This window comes from Rhinolophus sinicus, chromosome 2 (assembly GCF_057876585.1).
Source record: "Rhinolophus sinicus isolate RSI-liver-muscle chromosome 2, RSI-T2T, whole genome shotgun sequence".
NCBI classification, from domain to species: domain Eukaryota; kingdom Metazoa; phylum Chordata; class Mammalia; order Chiroptera; family Rhinolophidae; genus Rhinolophus; species Rhinolophus sinicus.
The window spans coordinates 190290839-190304651 of NC_142502.1; the positions used below are offsets into that span (position 1 = coordinate 190290839).

The 13813-nt window shown below is 51.6% G+C and overlaps 1 protein-coding gene across 2 annotated transcripts in view; it reads right to left on the reverse strand.

Annotated features, from left to right (window-relative positions):
* Nucleotides 1-13813, reverse strand: part of SNTG2 (syntrophin gamma 2) — a 154786-nt gene that overhangs the window by 58517 nt on the left and 82456 nt on the right. For both annotated transcript variants that reach the window (XM_074331613.2, XM_074331614.2), the window contains exon 9: nucleotides 10635-10762. In XM_074331613.2, the coding sequence (XP_074187714.2) occupies nucleotides 10635-10762 (128 nt within the window). The remainder of the gene's footprint in view (nucleotides 1-10634; nucleotides 10763-13813) is intronic.

The window sequence follows — 13813 nt, forward strand, 5'->3', positions numbered from 1 at the left end:
TACCAAAGAAAAAAGAAATAAGACTCACAAGACTAGAATAAAAAATGAAAGATGAGATATTACTATCAATATTACAGAAATAAAAGAATTATAAAGGAATTCTGCGAGCTATGGTATGCTGATAAATGACATAACTTATATGAAATTGAGAAAGTCCTAGAAAGACACAAACTACCAAAACTGACTCAAGAACTCTGAATGGACAATATTACAAGAAAAGAGTTCGATTAACCAAAAAACTAACCACAAAGCAAAGCCACGGCCCAGAAGTCTTCACCGCTAAATTCTACCAAACATTCAATTACCCACAAACTCCGCCAAAACCAGAAGAGGGCCTCTCCCTACTGCTTCCATAAGGCAGATGCTATTCTGATACCAAAACCACAAGACGTCACGAGAACAGAAAACTACAGACCAATACCTGCTTGGAATATTGCAAAGGTCCTGCACAAAATCCTAGGGAACTGAATCCGGTGGCACAGATGGAGAACTGAACACCACAACCAGGCGGATTTGTCCCGGAATTCGCCACACGCTCGTCCATCCTGACCCTTTACCAAGTCGACTGCTTCAGGCAGCGTCTGATCGCGTGACTCGTCCCAACTGTTCTCAAGGCCCCAAACCTGACGCGGACAGCCTGTCAGGCAAGGACCAGCTCCCGAGCTCCTGCCCCCGTCGTGCCGTGGCTCCCAGTACCCATCCCGGAGCCGACTCTAAGAAGTGCAAATGCTTACCTGCCTTCAGAGCGTCAATGTCGAGAAAGCAAACTCGGCATTTACAAATCACCTTTAAACCAGGTATGTGGTTATGAAAGACCAAATATACTTGACCCTCCAAAATTAGCCAGAGACCCTGAAGCATGAATTACAGGTCACGGCATCGGTGAGGAGCACACCCTGCCATTGCCCTGAGGCCCCTGCCAACACCTGTCTCTCTCCCGGGCGGTGACGTGGGAGGGCAGGAGGGACACACACACGAGGGTCTCATCTTCGTTTGACCTGCAGCCTCTGTGCTTTGGAAGCTGAGGAGCAAGTGTGTTTATTTTAGCCCAGGACGCAGAGGTCTGAGCGTTCACTACACAAAATGAGAGGAAAACATGTATCTCTCTCAGAATTTGAAAAACCTTCATGTTCTCTTCTGTATGTTGCATTCCAGACTGTCTCTGAGGTGTGTCATCATCTTCCTGTCACGCCCTGTGTCCCTTGTGAGGCTAGTGTCCTCCTGCCCCGTGCCTTCATGGAGCAGGACTCAGAGCTGTGTTGGGCAGAGGGCCCTAAGGACCACGCCACCGCCAGATGGTGGAAGGAAGATGGACAGAAAGAGGCTCAAGGGTCATGGATACTCAGGACTCTTCCTGCTTGACCCTTACATCTGCCTACAACGTGCTACAGGACCGTAAGCTCCAGAGTGTGTCCACGTCATACCTGCAGCACCCACAACAGCCCCTGCACGGAGTAGGCGCCTGCACATAGTAGGCCCCTGCACACAGTAGGCACAGAGTGTCTGCTGCACGAACACAGTAGGAAAACGTGCAGCATGACGTAACACACATCGATCGCCCCCACTGCCCAGGGCCACCCATGTGGGAACACCCCCCACCCCTGCTGAGCTGTGCGCTCTCCTCCCCTGTGACAGGTAACTGAAGCGCCACATAGTGGGGCGGTGAGGTGAACTAGATCAGGTGCGGAAGGTGACAGCTGCATGGGGCGTGTTAGGCACATGCCTATCACACTAACCTCTCTTCAGGGGGCCGTCTCCTGGTTACGGCTCTGGCACTGTACTGAGTGGCTTGGGTCTCTTTTAACACATCTGCGGCCTGCGACTGACCTGGTTATATCAGAAGGAAGGTGCTCGCAACACACGACCTCATGGCAGTAGTAACTGCTGTGACAAGGGTGCAGTGACAAGACCTAAAGGGTTTGGAGGCTCGCTCTGTGCCAGGCTCTCGCCTGAGTCATTTTCGGTTCACTTGCCCTCACAGCCCTCACGAATGAGGTGCTGTCATTCAGTTTCCCAGGAAGCGACGGAGCTGAGGGATGGTATCCCCACCCAGGTGGGCAGCTGGCAGGGGCATACACTGGCCCGCAGCCCGGGCGAGTTCCTCCTGTGGACCACGCTACCCACAGACATGAAACCGTTGTCACCCTTAGTCCCCAGAGCACAAGCAGCTGCCTCAGGTTTCCTGTCCTGCTTCTCGATGACCCGTCCCTAAGGTGCCCCCATGGCCTCCAACACCAAAAGTAGGCACTGCCAGTCCCCAGGCAGCAAATGTGACCAGCCATCCCTGTGACAGAGCCTTGCACCCACACAATTCCATCCACACAAACACATCACACGGTCACCAGAATCTCCTCAGCGTCAGGGAAATGCAGCCTGAACTCCCCAGCCTGGGTCCTCTGCCTTGCCTCTGCTCTTCTGTTGACCATCAGAGTGTGTCAGCACCGTGACTAGAAAGCAACAGCACACAGTATGCTCTTTCCTTATTTCTCAGATGGGGAGGGTGCTCCCAGCAGAAGGGGCGTCTGGGGGTCAAAAGTGGGGAGTGTGTACTTGGTGCCTGCAGCAGAACTGAGTAAACAGTGGCGACAACCGAGTGGTGGAATATTGAGGAATTTATGTACTTATTTGTTCCGTTCTCCATAAATGATATATTGTAATAAGCAATACTATGTCATAAGACATGTTTATGTCTCAAAGAAAAGGATGGGCTCACCAGATAAAGACATCGAAGATAACGCGCTGTGTCGTAAACTGCCAGCTCTGACCAAATGGGAACGTAAGCGGCATTTCCCAAACACACCTGCCCGGGTTCACTTTTGCACAGGCCGCGGGAGCTGATGTGCAAACACAGGTGGGATGGACACGTGAGCTGAGTGCTGCCTGGCCAGCGACGCAGCGCCAAGAGTGTCCTTCACAGCTCCCGGTCCCCAGAGGTGCCAGCTCGCCTCTTCAGGAGGGTGGGTCCTCACGCAGCAGGGAGGGGCAGTGCCCCTGCGCCAGCCACGCAGGCGGCCCCTTTCCTGCGGCTCCTGTGTGCGTGTGGCCGGCACACCTGGAAGCCCGGTGTCTGCATGTGAGAGAAGCTGCCGCTGCAAAGAGCCGCTTGGTCACTGCTAATGAGATCTTGTGGGTTCTGTTTTTAAGGGCAAATGTAGAGTTAAGCTCATGAACTTGAAAACAAAACACACAAGACCTCCTCTACTGATGATGAACAGCTCTTTGTAAAAAACCCCACATTTATTACAAACGCCCAGTGAATGACAGTGTTAGACACACGAGGATGGGACAAGGGGCTCCAAGCCCTGCTTGTGTCCTAAGTGACAAGCAGGCCGGAATCAGGGTCTGTACTCGCTCAACACTGCTCAGCACATCTCGTGGTCTTGATTGGAGTTTCAAATTCTCACGTTGGAACCAAGAATCGGACATTTTAAAAGCTCACTTTACATAATGACTGAAGTTACTGCCAACAATTCAAACTACTGTAAATCGAGAGTAGACGAATGTGTTTATTGTTTGTAAAGAGGCAACAAAACTCATCCTAAAAGATGACAGATGGCCAAAGTCACTGGGATTATAAGTCTCAAAGTTCTGTTTTCCCAACCGATTTAATGGCGTTGTGGCCTATAGCTGGGGACAGTTTGCATCACAAACACCACCTGTCCGTTTCCTAGGTCATCAGTGGTTTCTCGCACGTGTAAGTCTGGGTGGTGTGTTTTGCACTTCTGAGCCCGGAGGTCACCGAGCTGTCCTCACGGGCTTTGCTTCCCTTGGGCAAACCTGCTGAAGCCCAGGTATCTTTCAACAATAGCAGTGGGTCACTGCCCACAGCATGGCTGCCGACCCCACACACACTTCAGCCGGTGCCCGAGGAAGGGAGCAGGACGTCCAGCCCTCCCTCTGCATCTCTGACTGACGGCGAGGAAAGCCAACTGACCGGGGAATATACCAACTCCTGATGCCACCGTCCACACTGAGGGATGCTCTGAGTATCGATTCTTCCCTTGAAAAATGCACATTTTATCCACACAACCTTCAGTTTCTCTAATGCTGATTCACTTTTATTTCCAAATTCAGATCCATACTCCTAACTCCTGAGCCCATGTGATCTCATCTAAACGAATAACGTCTCAGAGTCTCCGAAGCCGACTGAAGCAAGTGGACAGTAGCAAAACAGCAGAGTTGGGTACTGAGTGGATGGATTTATTGGTAAATAGATTTTCTCACTTTTCAACTTTCAGTTTACTTGCATAATAAGTTAGTTTTAAACCTGTTTTCCCATTTATTCCATAGGAAGCTAACTTCAGAAGTTATTCAAGAGAAAAAGACACCTGCACACTGCAGAGGGGTCAGCTTTCTGGTGTGAATGGGATATTTCACAAAACACGTGAAAGCCCTTAAAATGCTTTAACCCTTTCATTCCATAATCCAACGACATTATTTACTCTAATGAGTGATCAGTAATGTGCACAAAAATTGTACACAAGAACATTACAGCAGTCCCCAAATCTCTTTAAGACAAAGAAGAACCTGCTGGTGCCATTATAAAGGAGTGCGGGGAAAGCATATACGGTACCTCGAGCTGGGAGCTACACAGTTCTCTTCTCGTGAAAATGCCAGAGCCGTATTTTCATCTGTGATGCTACCTCCATCTCTATAGAAAATGTCTAGACAGATCTGTGTCAGGGAACACTCCATCTCACAGCGAAATCATGGAGTGTTCACTCCCCCACATTTATATTTTCTGAATTTCTGAGAACTAACATTTTAGCTGTGTGTATCTATAGATATGTGTGTGTGTATTCACACACCATCTAGACCAGGGGCATCCAAACTGCGGCCCGTGGGCCAACTGCGGCCCGCAATCCATTGTTAATTGGCCCACAGCAAATTCCCAAAATACATTCAGTTTACTTAAATAAACCAGGTGAGGCAATACGTACTTCACCTCAAGTGAGTGGCCCGTCTGTTTGTGTATTTTACCGCATATGGCCCTTGGTGAAAAACGTTGAAAAAAGTTTGGACACCTCTGTTCTAGACACATATACACACACATATACACGTGTGTGTGCATGTGTGTGCGTGTGCATGTGTGTGCGTGCATATGCACATGCACGTGCATGTGTGCATGTGTGTGCGTGTGCGTATGTGCCCGTGTGTGCGTGTGTGCATGAATGTCTGTGTGTGTGTGCGTGCACGTGTGTGCGTGTGTGCGTGCGTGTGCACGTGTGCGCGTGTGTGTGCATGTGTGTGCGTGCCCCAACCATTCATACCATCAGGTACTCCTTGCTCTTCAAGCTGCTTCACTTGTCCCGGAAGCCCCCTAACAGCATCCCACTCTCCAAGGACTTACGATCCTCTCTCCCTTGGACACTGGGACACTATAGTTTTGGATACTTGAATATTATACTTTTAATTTAACTGCTTGTTTGCTGGCACATATGCTTTTTTGCATAGCACTTACTTGGGTGGGACAAAAACTCCATTACCACAGGCTCTCTTTTAGCAGCACGAAAACCCCGCCACTTCGGGCCGTTTGTTCTGTTGCAACGATGAGGATGCTGGTAAAAAGATGGGGTACTAGAGAAAATGTCTTACCCGCAGCCGCGAGTTGTGCCCAGTGAGCAGGGAGGTGCTAGCCACGGGCAGAGGCAAGTGGCAGGCGGATCAACTGTGGGCATGGCCAGCCTGGGACTTTCTTAGGAGAACAGGATGTGACAAGAGGGTGGCTCTTTCCTCCACGATTCCACTCTCCCCACTTTAAACCCCGTCCTGCTTATTTCATCCCAAAGCTTGAGAACTGATTACATTTCCACAAAGAGAGGGGGAAAGGAGGGGAGGGGAGAGGGGAGGGGAAGGGGCGGGTGGGGTTGGGAGAGAGAGGGAGGAGCATTCCCCCAGAACAAGCACACTGGTTGCAGAAAAGGGAGCCAGGCGAATGAGAGGGACGCCGCCAGCGCCGCTGCCAGCGCCACCACCCGCGCCACTGTTGGCATCAGTGCTGCTGGGAGCTGCTCGGAACCCCCAGGACACAGCTGGCCTGCGTTCCAGCAAGGACAGCTGTGCACGTTGATGAGCTGGGTGGGGGGTAATGACGCTCCTGTATCATCAGCATCTGTCCTACAGTAACTACCTGGGGAGTCACCTAGCAGGGGCCCTTGCCCAGGTTACCAGTGGGGCACCAGACCCGTGGAGGCGAAGGTCCCTGGCTGCCACACCGAGCTGGGCCCCAGAAAGACGTTAGCCCCGGATTCGGCTTCGGAGCAAAAAGGACTGTGCTCGGCCACCTGGAGGACCCAGAGTGACAGAGCTGACCAGTGACATTGGCCGGTCACTGCCCCCCCAGGGACAGTCAGGACCCCATGCACATCCCACCATGAAGCAAAGCTCAGTCCCTGTCCCAGGGCCACCTCAGAGGGGACAGTGCGTCAACGCAGGTGTGAGTTACACGGTCCATGGTTTGGGAAGTAAACAGGAAGCACAACAGACTTATTTCAAGCGTTAAAGCCAGTAACACAGGCTAGAAACATGCCACGGAGGTTTAAAAATTCAACCCTCTGTGCAGTGCTGGGGGTCCGTGCCCTCACGTGTGTGCCGAGTGGGGACTTGCGCTGGAGACAGGCTTCGTCACCCACGGCTAAACTCAGCGGCATCTGGAACCAGGCGGGAGGTCCGAGCGGACCTGGCCGCCTGCGTTTGGGTGGCGTGGGCTCACACTCATCGCCCTAGTCCTGGAAGCAGCTGCTCTTCTTGTAAGAGCAGCTCACATGCAGAGGGCAAAGCGCATGGCTGGTAGGGATGCTGCAGAGCGTCACTGTCCTCGTTCCGCAGACACGGACACCCCATCCTGCTGTCCCACCACGACACTTGCAAAAAAATGTGCAGACAGAGCGTTGAGACCGACAAGAGCAACCTGACGTGTGACGGCCACCGGCCACACCGTGGGGCTCTTTAGATGGACACAGCGGTTCCACAGATCAGGGACAACTGTCCGAGAACTCCAGGGGACAGACAGACGAGGGCTGTCCATTATCCTGCCCGGCCAAGCACAGAGACCCCCCGCCTCCCCCCGCAGCTCTCCCACGGACCGTGGTGCCCCTCCCCCACCTTCACATTTCTGCCAACCACGCAGCCCTGAGTCCCCAACCCTCCTGTTACCACCTGACCCCACAAGGCCCTGCTCGTCCTGAGGTGCCCCCAGGGCACTGTTTCCCCAGACCTGCCTGACAGGTGTCAGGAGGGCTGCGCTTTCCAGATTTCCCAGCCACAGAAAACTCACTACACAGACACCTTTTCCTGTGTGAACATTTAAAACGAACTGGCCTGTGCAAGAGCAGCCGGGTCTCATCAGGACGATGACCCCTTTCCAATGGTGTCCATCCCCAACGTGGCCGTGTCCAGTACGACAGCTCTCACGGGCCCCAGACTCAGACACTAAGCAGCCGGCCGACCCCTTGATTCCTGCCCAGGAGACCGCGAGCTCGGCACAGCCACGCCTGCTGGACTCCGGCCTCCAGAGATGGTGAGACACCTGTGTTGCTGAGGATGCTGAGTACGCACTCACCGTTCACACAGCCACGGAAAAGTGACACGTGACGGCGAGCAAACGCTAGTAGCTTTGTGACCGCTGACCCGCACATCGCCAGGCTTCTCTCCATGTCAGAGAAGTGTGTTGACAACTAACCCAGAAGGACGATCGCACAGTCACACAGGTGACCTGTGATGTTTCCCTAGACACACTCACTTCCCCCCGGAGGCACTTTGGGGACGACACTGGTTCTGCAGAGTCTGCTCCACCCACGGAATAAACATGCTGTTTTCATGTCTGTGTTGGTTTCATCTCAAGATGTTTTCCCCTGGTTCTTACTGAGCCATCCTTTTGCTTAGTGTGTGGCCAGTCATTTAATCTTCATTAATAGTGACATTTTGATTAACATAGTGAAATATTGATTAAAAGCTTAGTTCCCACTTTACTCAAGAACCACTTGGGACTATGCTCCATCTCACAGGGGACAGGGGACAGGGCTTCTGGCAGGGGACAGCTGTAGTATCTGGGGAAAAGGGACATGAAAATGGTCGTACTCACCACTGTGACATTTCAATACATATTTCAAAGGAGGTAGGTTTAAATATGCATCGACTCTAGAAATCTTTCAAAATATTCAGAAAGCTAAGGAATGCCAACCACCACTGGTCCAATTACTTTTTAAAAAAGAAGACCCAGAGGAAATGGTGACAAATCTGAGGTCCTGCAGCAGAGGACTTTTGACCCATTATCCTATTTACTTTTTATCCGCTCTGACGCATCTCCTAAGATTTCTTCCCAGGCTATAGTGCACAGCCTTTGTTCTGAGAGTCTCAAACTGTTTGATTTAGAATTGGCAATTTCTAAACCTGCTCCTCCAGGCCCCCAGACCACAGCTCCCTTGGGGGGAAATGCACAGGAGCTGTCGAAATGCTCACGCCTCCTCTTCCTCCTTCAAAATGGGACCATGGGGGCTTCTGGGGCAGACACAGCTAACAGCCAACCCTGAGGCCACAGCATGGCTTTGAAGACCCCCGTGAGTCAAACATGCCATCAAATGCCAGGTTTGAGTCCTTGTTGCGCCTTCCTGACCATCTTAAAACCTTGCTTAAAGCCATGAAAAAGTCAGCAAAACTAGTAACGTATTTGCCTTCAGAATGAGGGGCCTGTTGGTTTGCTGCTGGGTCTCACAGGACCTGATCGGGAAGGACAGGGCACGGTGACGGCTCAGGTGGCAGGAGGCCATGTCAGCTCCATGTCATCTGCAGACACCTGACATTTGTCCTGCTGAGAGCTGGGCGGGGGCTGCACGGGTCAGACACTCCTGCTGCAAAACTAAAGCAGGTCTCTAAGTGCAGCCAGGAAGCTGGTGAGACCCAGTCCACAGTCACCAGAGCCTCCATCCTGCAGGTGTTGGTGGGAGGGCAGCCACAGCCTAGGACCACATGCACACTGAGCTTCCCCAGCACTGGACGTCATGTCCCCTGTTCATCACGTTAGAGGCACCTGGCTGCCAAGGGCTCCGTGAGGCCCAGACGCTCCACTTCCCAAGGACCACTCAATCCAAACACACTGATGGGCAGACAGCACACAGCACGGTGCTTCCTTCTCTGTCCAGACAGACAGGGACCCAAATCCCTGCTCGGTTCCTAAACAAACCAACCCCAAACAAGAAGCAGGGTGTGGGAAAGCCTCACTCACGAATGCACATGCAGAACATTCTAGAAGGGTCTGTGGCAGTGAGAGTGACTGCTTGTACATTTGCTATTGTGTTAAATTTACAAATGGCAAGTTATCTGCCAATCTATCGTTATGTCTGTCAATCATCTATCTATCATCTATATCTGTTATCTCTCATATCTGTCTATCAATCAACTTACCTATCGCTCTATCTGCCTATCTATGTATCTCTGTATCATCTGTCATTCTATCTATCTATCTATCATCGATGCATCACCAATCTTTCCACCGCTGTACACACATATCTTACCAGGTCTATCTATCTTCCCCAAAGACAGACACATGTTCAACAATCAAACTCAGAATTCCTGTTAGTTCTATGGTATCAGAAACAGGTTTTCATTGTAAGAAGTTATGCAACTAATATCAGTTAATGCTAAAAATCAACTTATACCTGTTCATTCAAAGCCTCATTAGCTAGACTCTCCCTTTCACTGAAGGACAAGTGAAGAGCCTCAGACTTCACGCTCTCCCCACCACACAGACTCACACACGTGTACACACACTCATACACGTACACACACAGGCACGCACATGTGTACACACACTCATACACGTACACACACAGGCACGCACACGTGTACACACACTCATACACGTACACACACAGGCACGCACACGTGTACACACACTCATACACGTACATACACAGGCACGCACACGTGTACACACACTCATACACGTACACACACAGGCACGCTCACACACGTGTACACACTCATACACGTACACACACAGGCACACACACACGCGTGTTTTATCTAGGACAATGCTCAAGTTCACATCAACAAACACACCTTCTTTGCTGACAGTTAAGCAGACACATGGCTGACGGGGTTTTCTCTACCCTGTCGTAAGACTGGCACAGCAGTCACAGACGACACATTGCAAAATGCTGTTGTCCCACCACACATTATGGAAACACAACCTTTACAGGTAAGTCTTTGAAATCCTCTAATTAATTGAGCTCAAACACTAGTGAGAATTTCACACTGGTCTGGTCTAACCTCTCATTTTATCAATGAAGAAAATGAGATGCAAAGAGTTTAAGTGACTTTTCTGTAATCATTTGTTACTCGGACAAGAGTGAAGTCTTATTTCCAATCTAATTCTGTTAACATTTAAAACTGGAAATGTGGTTTCTTCTCATGGAAATGTGTCAAAAAAAAGTGACAACAGTCACCTTTCCACATGGCAGTTATTCCTACAAACCAGCTCGCTTGGCGACCGTGTTTTGCAAACGCACACCTATCAGAAGACAGACACGCTCTACGTAATGACCCAGCCAAATGCTAGGCGGTCAGTGGACTGTTAGGGACTGGGCAAAGTCACGGGGTTTTCAGCTTTCCCACTTCGGACAAAGGTCACACACCTTAGCGTTCCCGCTCCAGCTCTGTACCTCGAGATTCGAGCCATAGACAGAGGGACTGACCAGGCGTCTAGCCAGCGCTTCTCGTACTTTGGTTCATTAGCTACGGGCGACGGAGGCGACGATGGAGCCTGTGCAAAATAAACGAGAATCGACAGTCACAGAAGCAGCCACGAGCACGGCACACAGGCCAGACACACCATGTCCCATGAAGTTCAAAGAAAACACATTTCATCGTTGAGGAAGCTCACAGCATGACTCACTCAAAGATCTAGAAAGAAACAGGGGCTCTTCTATTTCTACTGAAACTATTTTCTCCCTGTGTTTTTTTAAACAAAATACTGCACGAGAGAGAAAAGACGAAGGGAAGGATGTGGGGAGAGAGACTGAAATTGGAGGGAGGTTGTTGACATGACAAAGCTCTGAAACCAGGAGGGTGTGGGTGACCCACCAACGTGACAGGTGCCCTGGGGTGAGCTCAGGTCAAAGACACCGAGGGTGGAACTTTCTCACAGGGTCCAGGTCTCGACACAATGCTTGTCAGTGAGTGGTCAAGACCCCTGTCTGTCTGATGGCTGTGGGCAAAGCATGATGCCCGCGGAGACAGAGAGCGGGTCAGGGGAACAGAAGACACAGGACATCGTGAACGAGCCCAGGTGAGCAATGACGTCACCAGACACAATGTCCTACAGGTGACCAAGGAACAACGAGCCAGAGACGGGGCTCCAGGCAGCACAGCCCAGCCACCTCCGTGTCCTGGCATTGCGGGCGGCACACACTAACCAACCTGCACAGCAGGACGTGGTCACAGCTGCCATCAGGAAGGGTCCACACTGACGTCATCACAGGCTCTGCTCTGCATTTCCAACCCACACTGTATTTGCGTGATTATTACCAGGAACGTAGGAAATGGTTTTGTCAATGAAAACAGGCTGAGTAGTGTGATGAATGCTGGAAATGAGCTCTGAATCAGACAAATCACAGCTATTCAGGTGTGTGGGTATTAAAATATGTCAGGGTCACCTCCCACTCTAGGATGCAACAGGACTGTGAGCTGCATGGCCTGTGGTGGCCCCTGGGCTACATTCCCAGAACTGTGCGACTTCCAGCCATCCCCCAATAAAAGCCATCCAGCCCGAACACTGGAATCCGGATGTGTTTCCTTATTTGGAGAAAGTGTCTCTGCAGTTGTGGTTAAAGTAAGGATTTTGTGATGGGATGTTCGTCCCGGCTCATCTGGGTGGGCCCGATGCCGTCCCACAGCCCTTAGAGGAGGGAGACAGGTCCAGAGAGGAGAGAGTAAGGCCCTGTGACATGGGGGCCACATGACCAGGACGCTGGAGGAGGCAGGAAAGACTCCTCCCCTGAGCCTGTGGAGGGGTCAGCCCACCCACCCTGACCTCAAACAACCACACGTGGGTTTGCGTTACCTCCTAATAGTCTCCATTTCAACTCATTAATTCCATGGCCAACACCTCAAATGCAAGTGGTGATACTGCAACACTGGGGTTGAAGAGCCATTTGATCGATGTTCATTAGCGTCATCGCCGTGTATTGTCTTCTAACATCCCACAGAACAGTGGCTTTAGCTGCAGACGCAAGCAGAGCACTGGGCAGCCTCCAGGTTTACTCTTGTCCTTCTGTTTTCCTCTGGCTTCTCTGAAATGCCGTTTGCCTGCTGCACTGCGCTGCCTGCGTAGGGTCCATTCCAGCTGATTACACAGGGCGGCAGGTCCTTCACTGTGACTCGCCATTCATTTCATCACCAGGGTCTGTCTTCATGATGCTACACTTGCGACTGGGGAGTTCGTGACAGTAACTTTCTGCGCATTTTGCGTTGTGCAACGTCCCACCCGTTGGGCTTTGAACACATGAGCGTAACAGGCATCAGTGTTCAAAGTTATTGGAACAATTTGCAAAACCACCACTTACAATGTCACAGTACATTCCAGTACAAAACACAATGTTTTAATGAACAAAATAATATGGGTTGTTTGATAGAATCATTTAAAATTTACTTTTAAAAATGGAGAACAAAAAGCAATTCCTACTAAGAAAAACCATGTTTCCTTTATAAAATTGGGTTTCATTTCACAGCGCATCAGGCACCTTTCAGCCTCAGACTGTGACCTTTTCAAGGAAGTTTGTCCTTCCCTGTGCCTTGAATGCTTCTTGCTCAGGGGCCACTGACAGGCCTGCAGCTTCACGTCAGACCCGACATGCGTTTCCTCTGGAGGAACATCCAGCACAATCTCAGAAAATGTTTCTTAGAGCCACACACCGCAGGGGGCAGTGGGTCCCTGCAGCTCCTTTGGAGGTTAAGGATTCCTCGGTGGCATCCCAACGCCCGTCCCAGACGGGTTTGCGAGACAGGAGGACAAGGAGCAAGGATGGGGGCCCCGCGGGAGCGCACCTGCCTGGTCCCTGCCGTCTGCTCAGGGACACACGGCTACCTGCCCTCGCTGGGCCAGCCCTGAGGCCCCATGGGGACAGAGCCAAGCCCGGCAGGGACACCTGGGCTTGCTCCTAGGAGCACACCATGCGAAGTGCCTGCCGGTGGACCTCCCAGGCCCTCGGCCACCGCTCGGACAGCTCAGTGCCCATGTGGGTTTCTCGCGTGTCCCAGCAAGTGCCCGTCTGCGGGAGACTCATCCCTGTGGGAGACTCACCCCTGCGGGAGGCAGATGCTCATGGTTCCACTTTCAGCGCAAATGGCACACAGCTAACGGCTTGCTGAAGGGTGGCCTCAGTGCCACCCGAGGAACCTGCCCGCGTCCCTGTGGCCAAGATCCAGCCTCAAAGACACCGTTCGACTTTGTCCCCCTCCCCCCACATCACTTAGTGTCTGGGAGGAAACGATCTAGTCAAACGGAAAGAGAAGGCAAGCTGATAATATTGACAAATCACTGTAACAACAGAAAGAACCAGAAAGTGCTCCAAAATGACTCAGTATCGTGTGTATTCATCAGGAGCGTCCTGGGGGGGTCCACGCTGCATCTGGACGTGGGCCTGTGCTGGCGGGCTTCCTCACGCCCCTCCCCGCCTGCCCCACCGCTAGCAGCTGGAGTCCCGCAGGGGCTCTACATGTGGTCACAGGTCCAACTGGACAGGACGCTGTGTCCGCTCTGGCACGGGTCAGTCTGTGACCCCACCCCCACAGAGGCAAGCTTCGAGACTGTTCC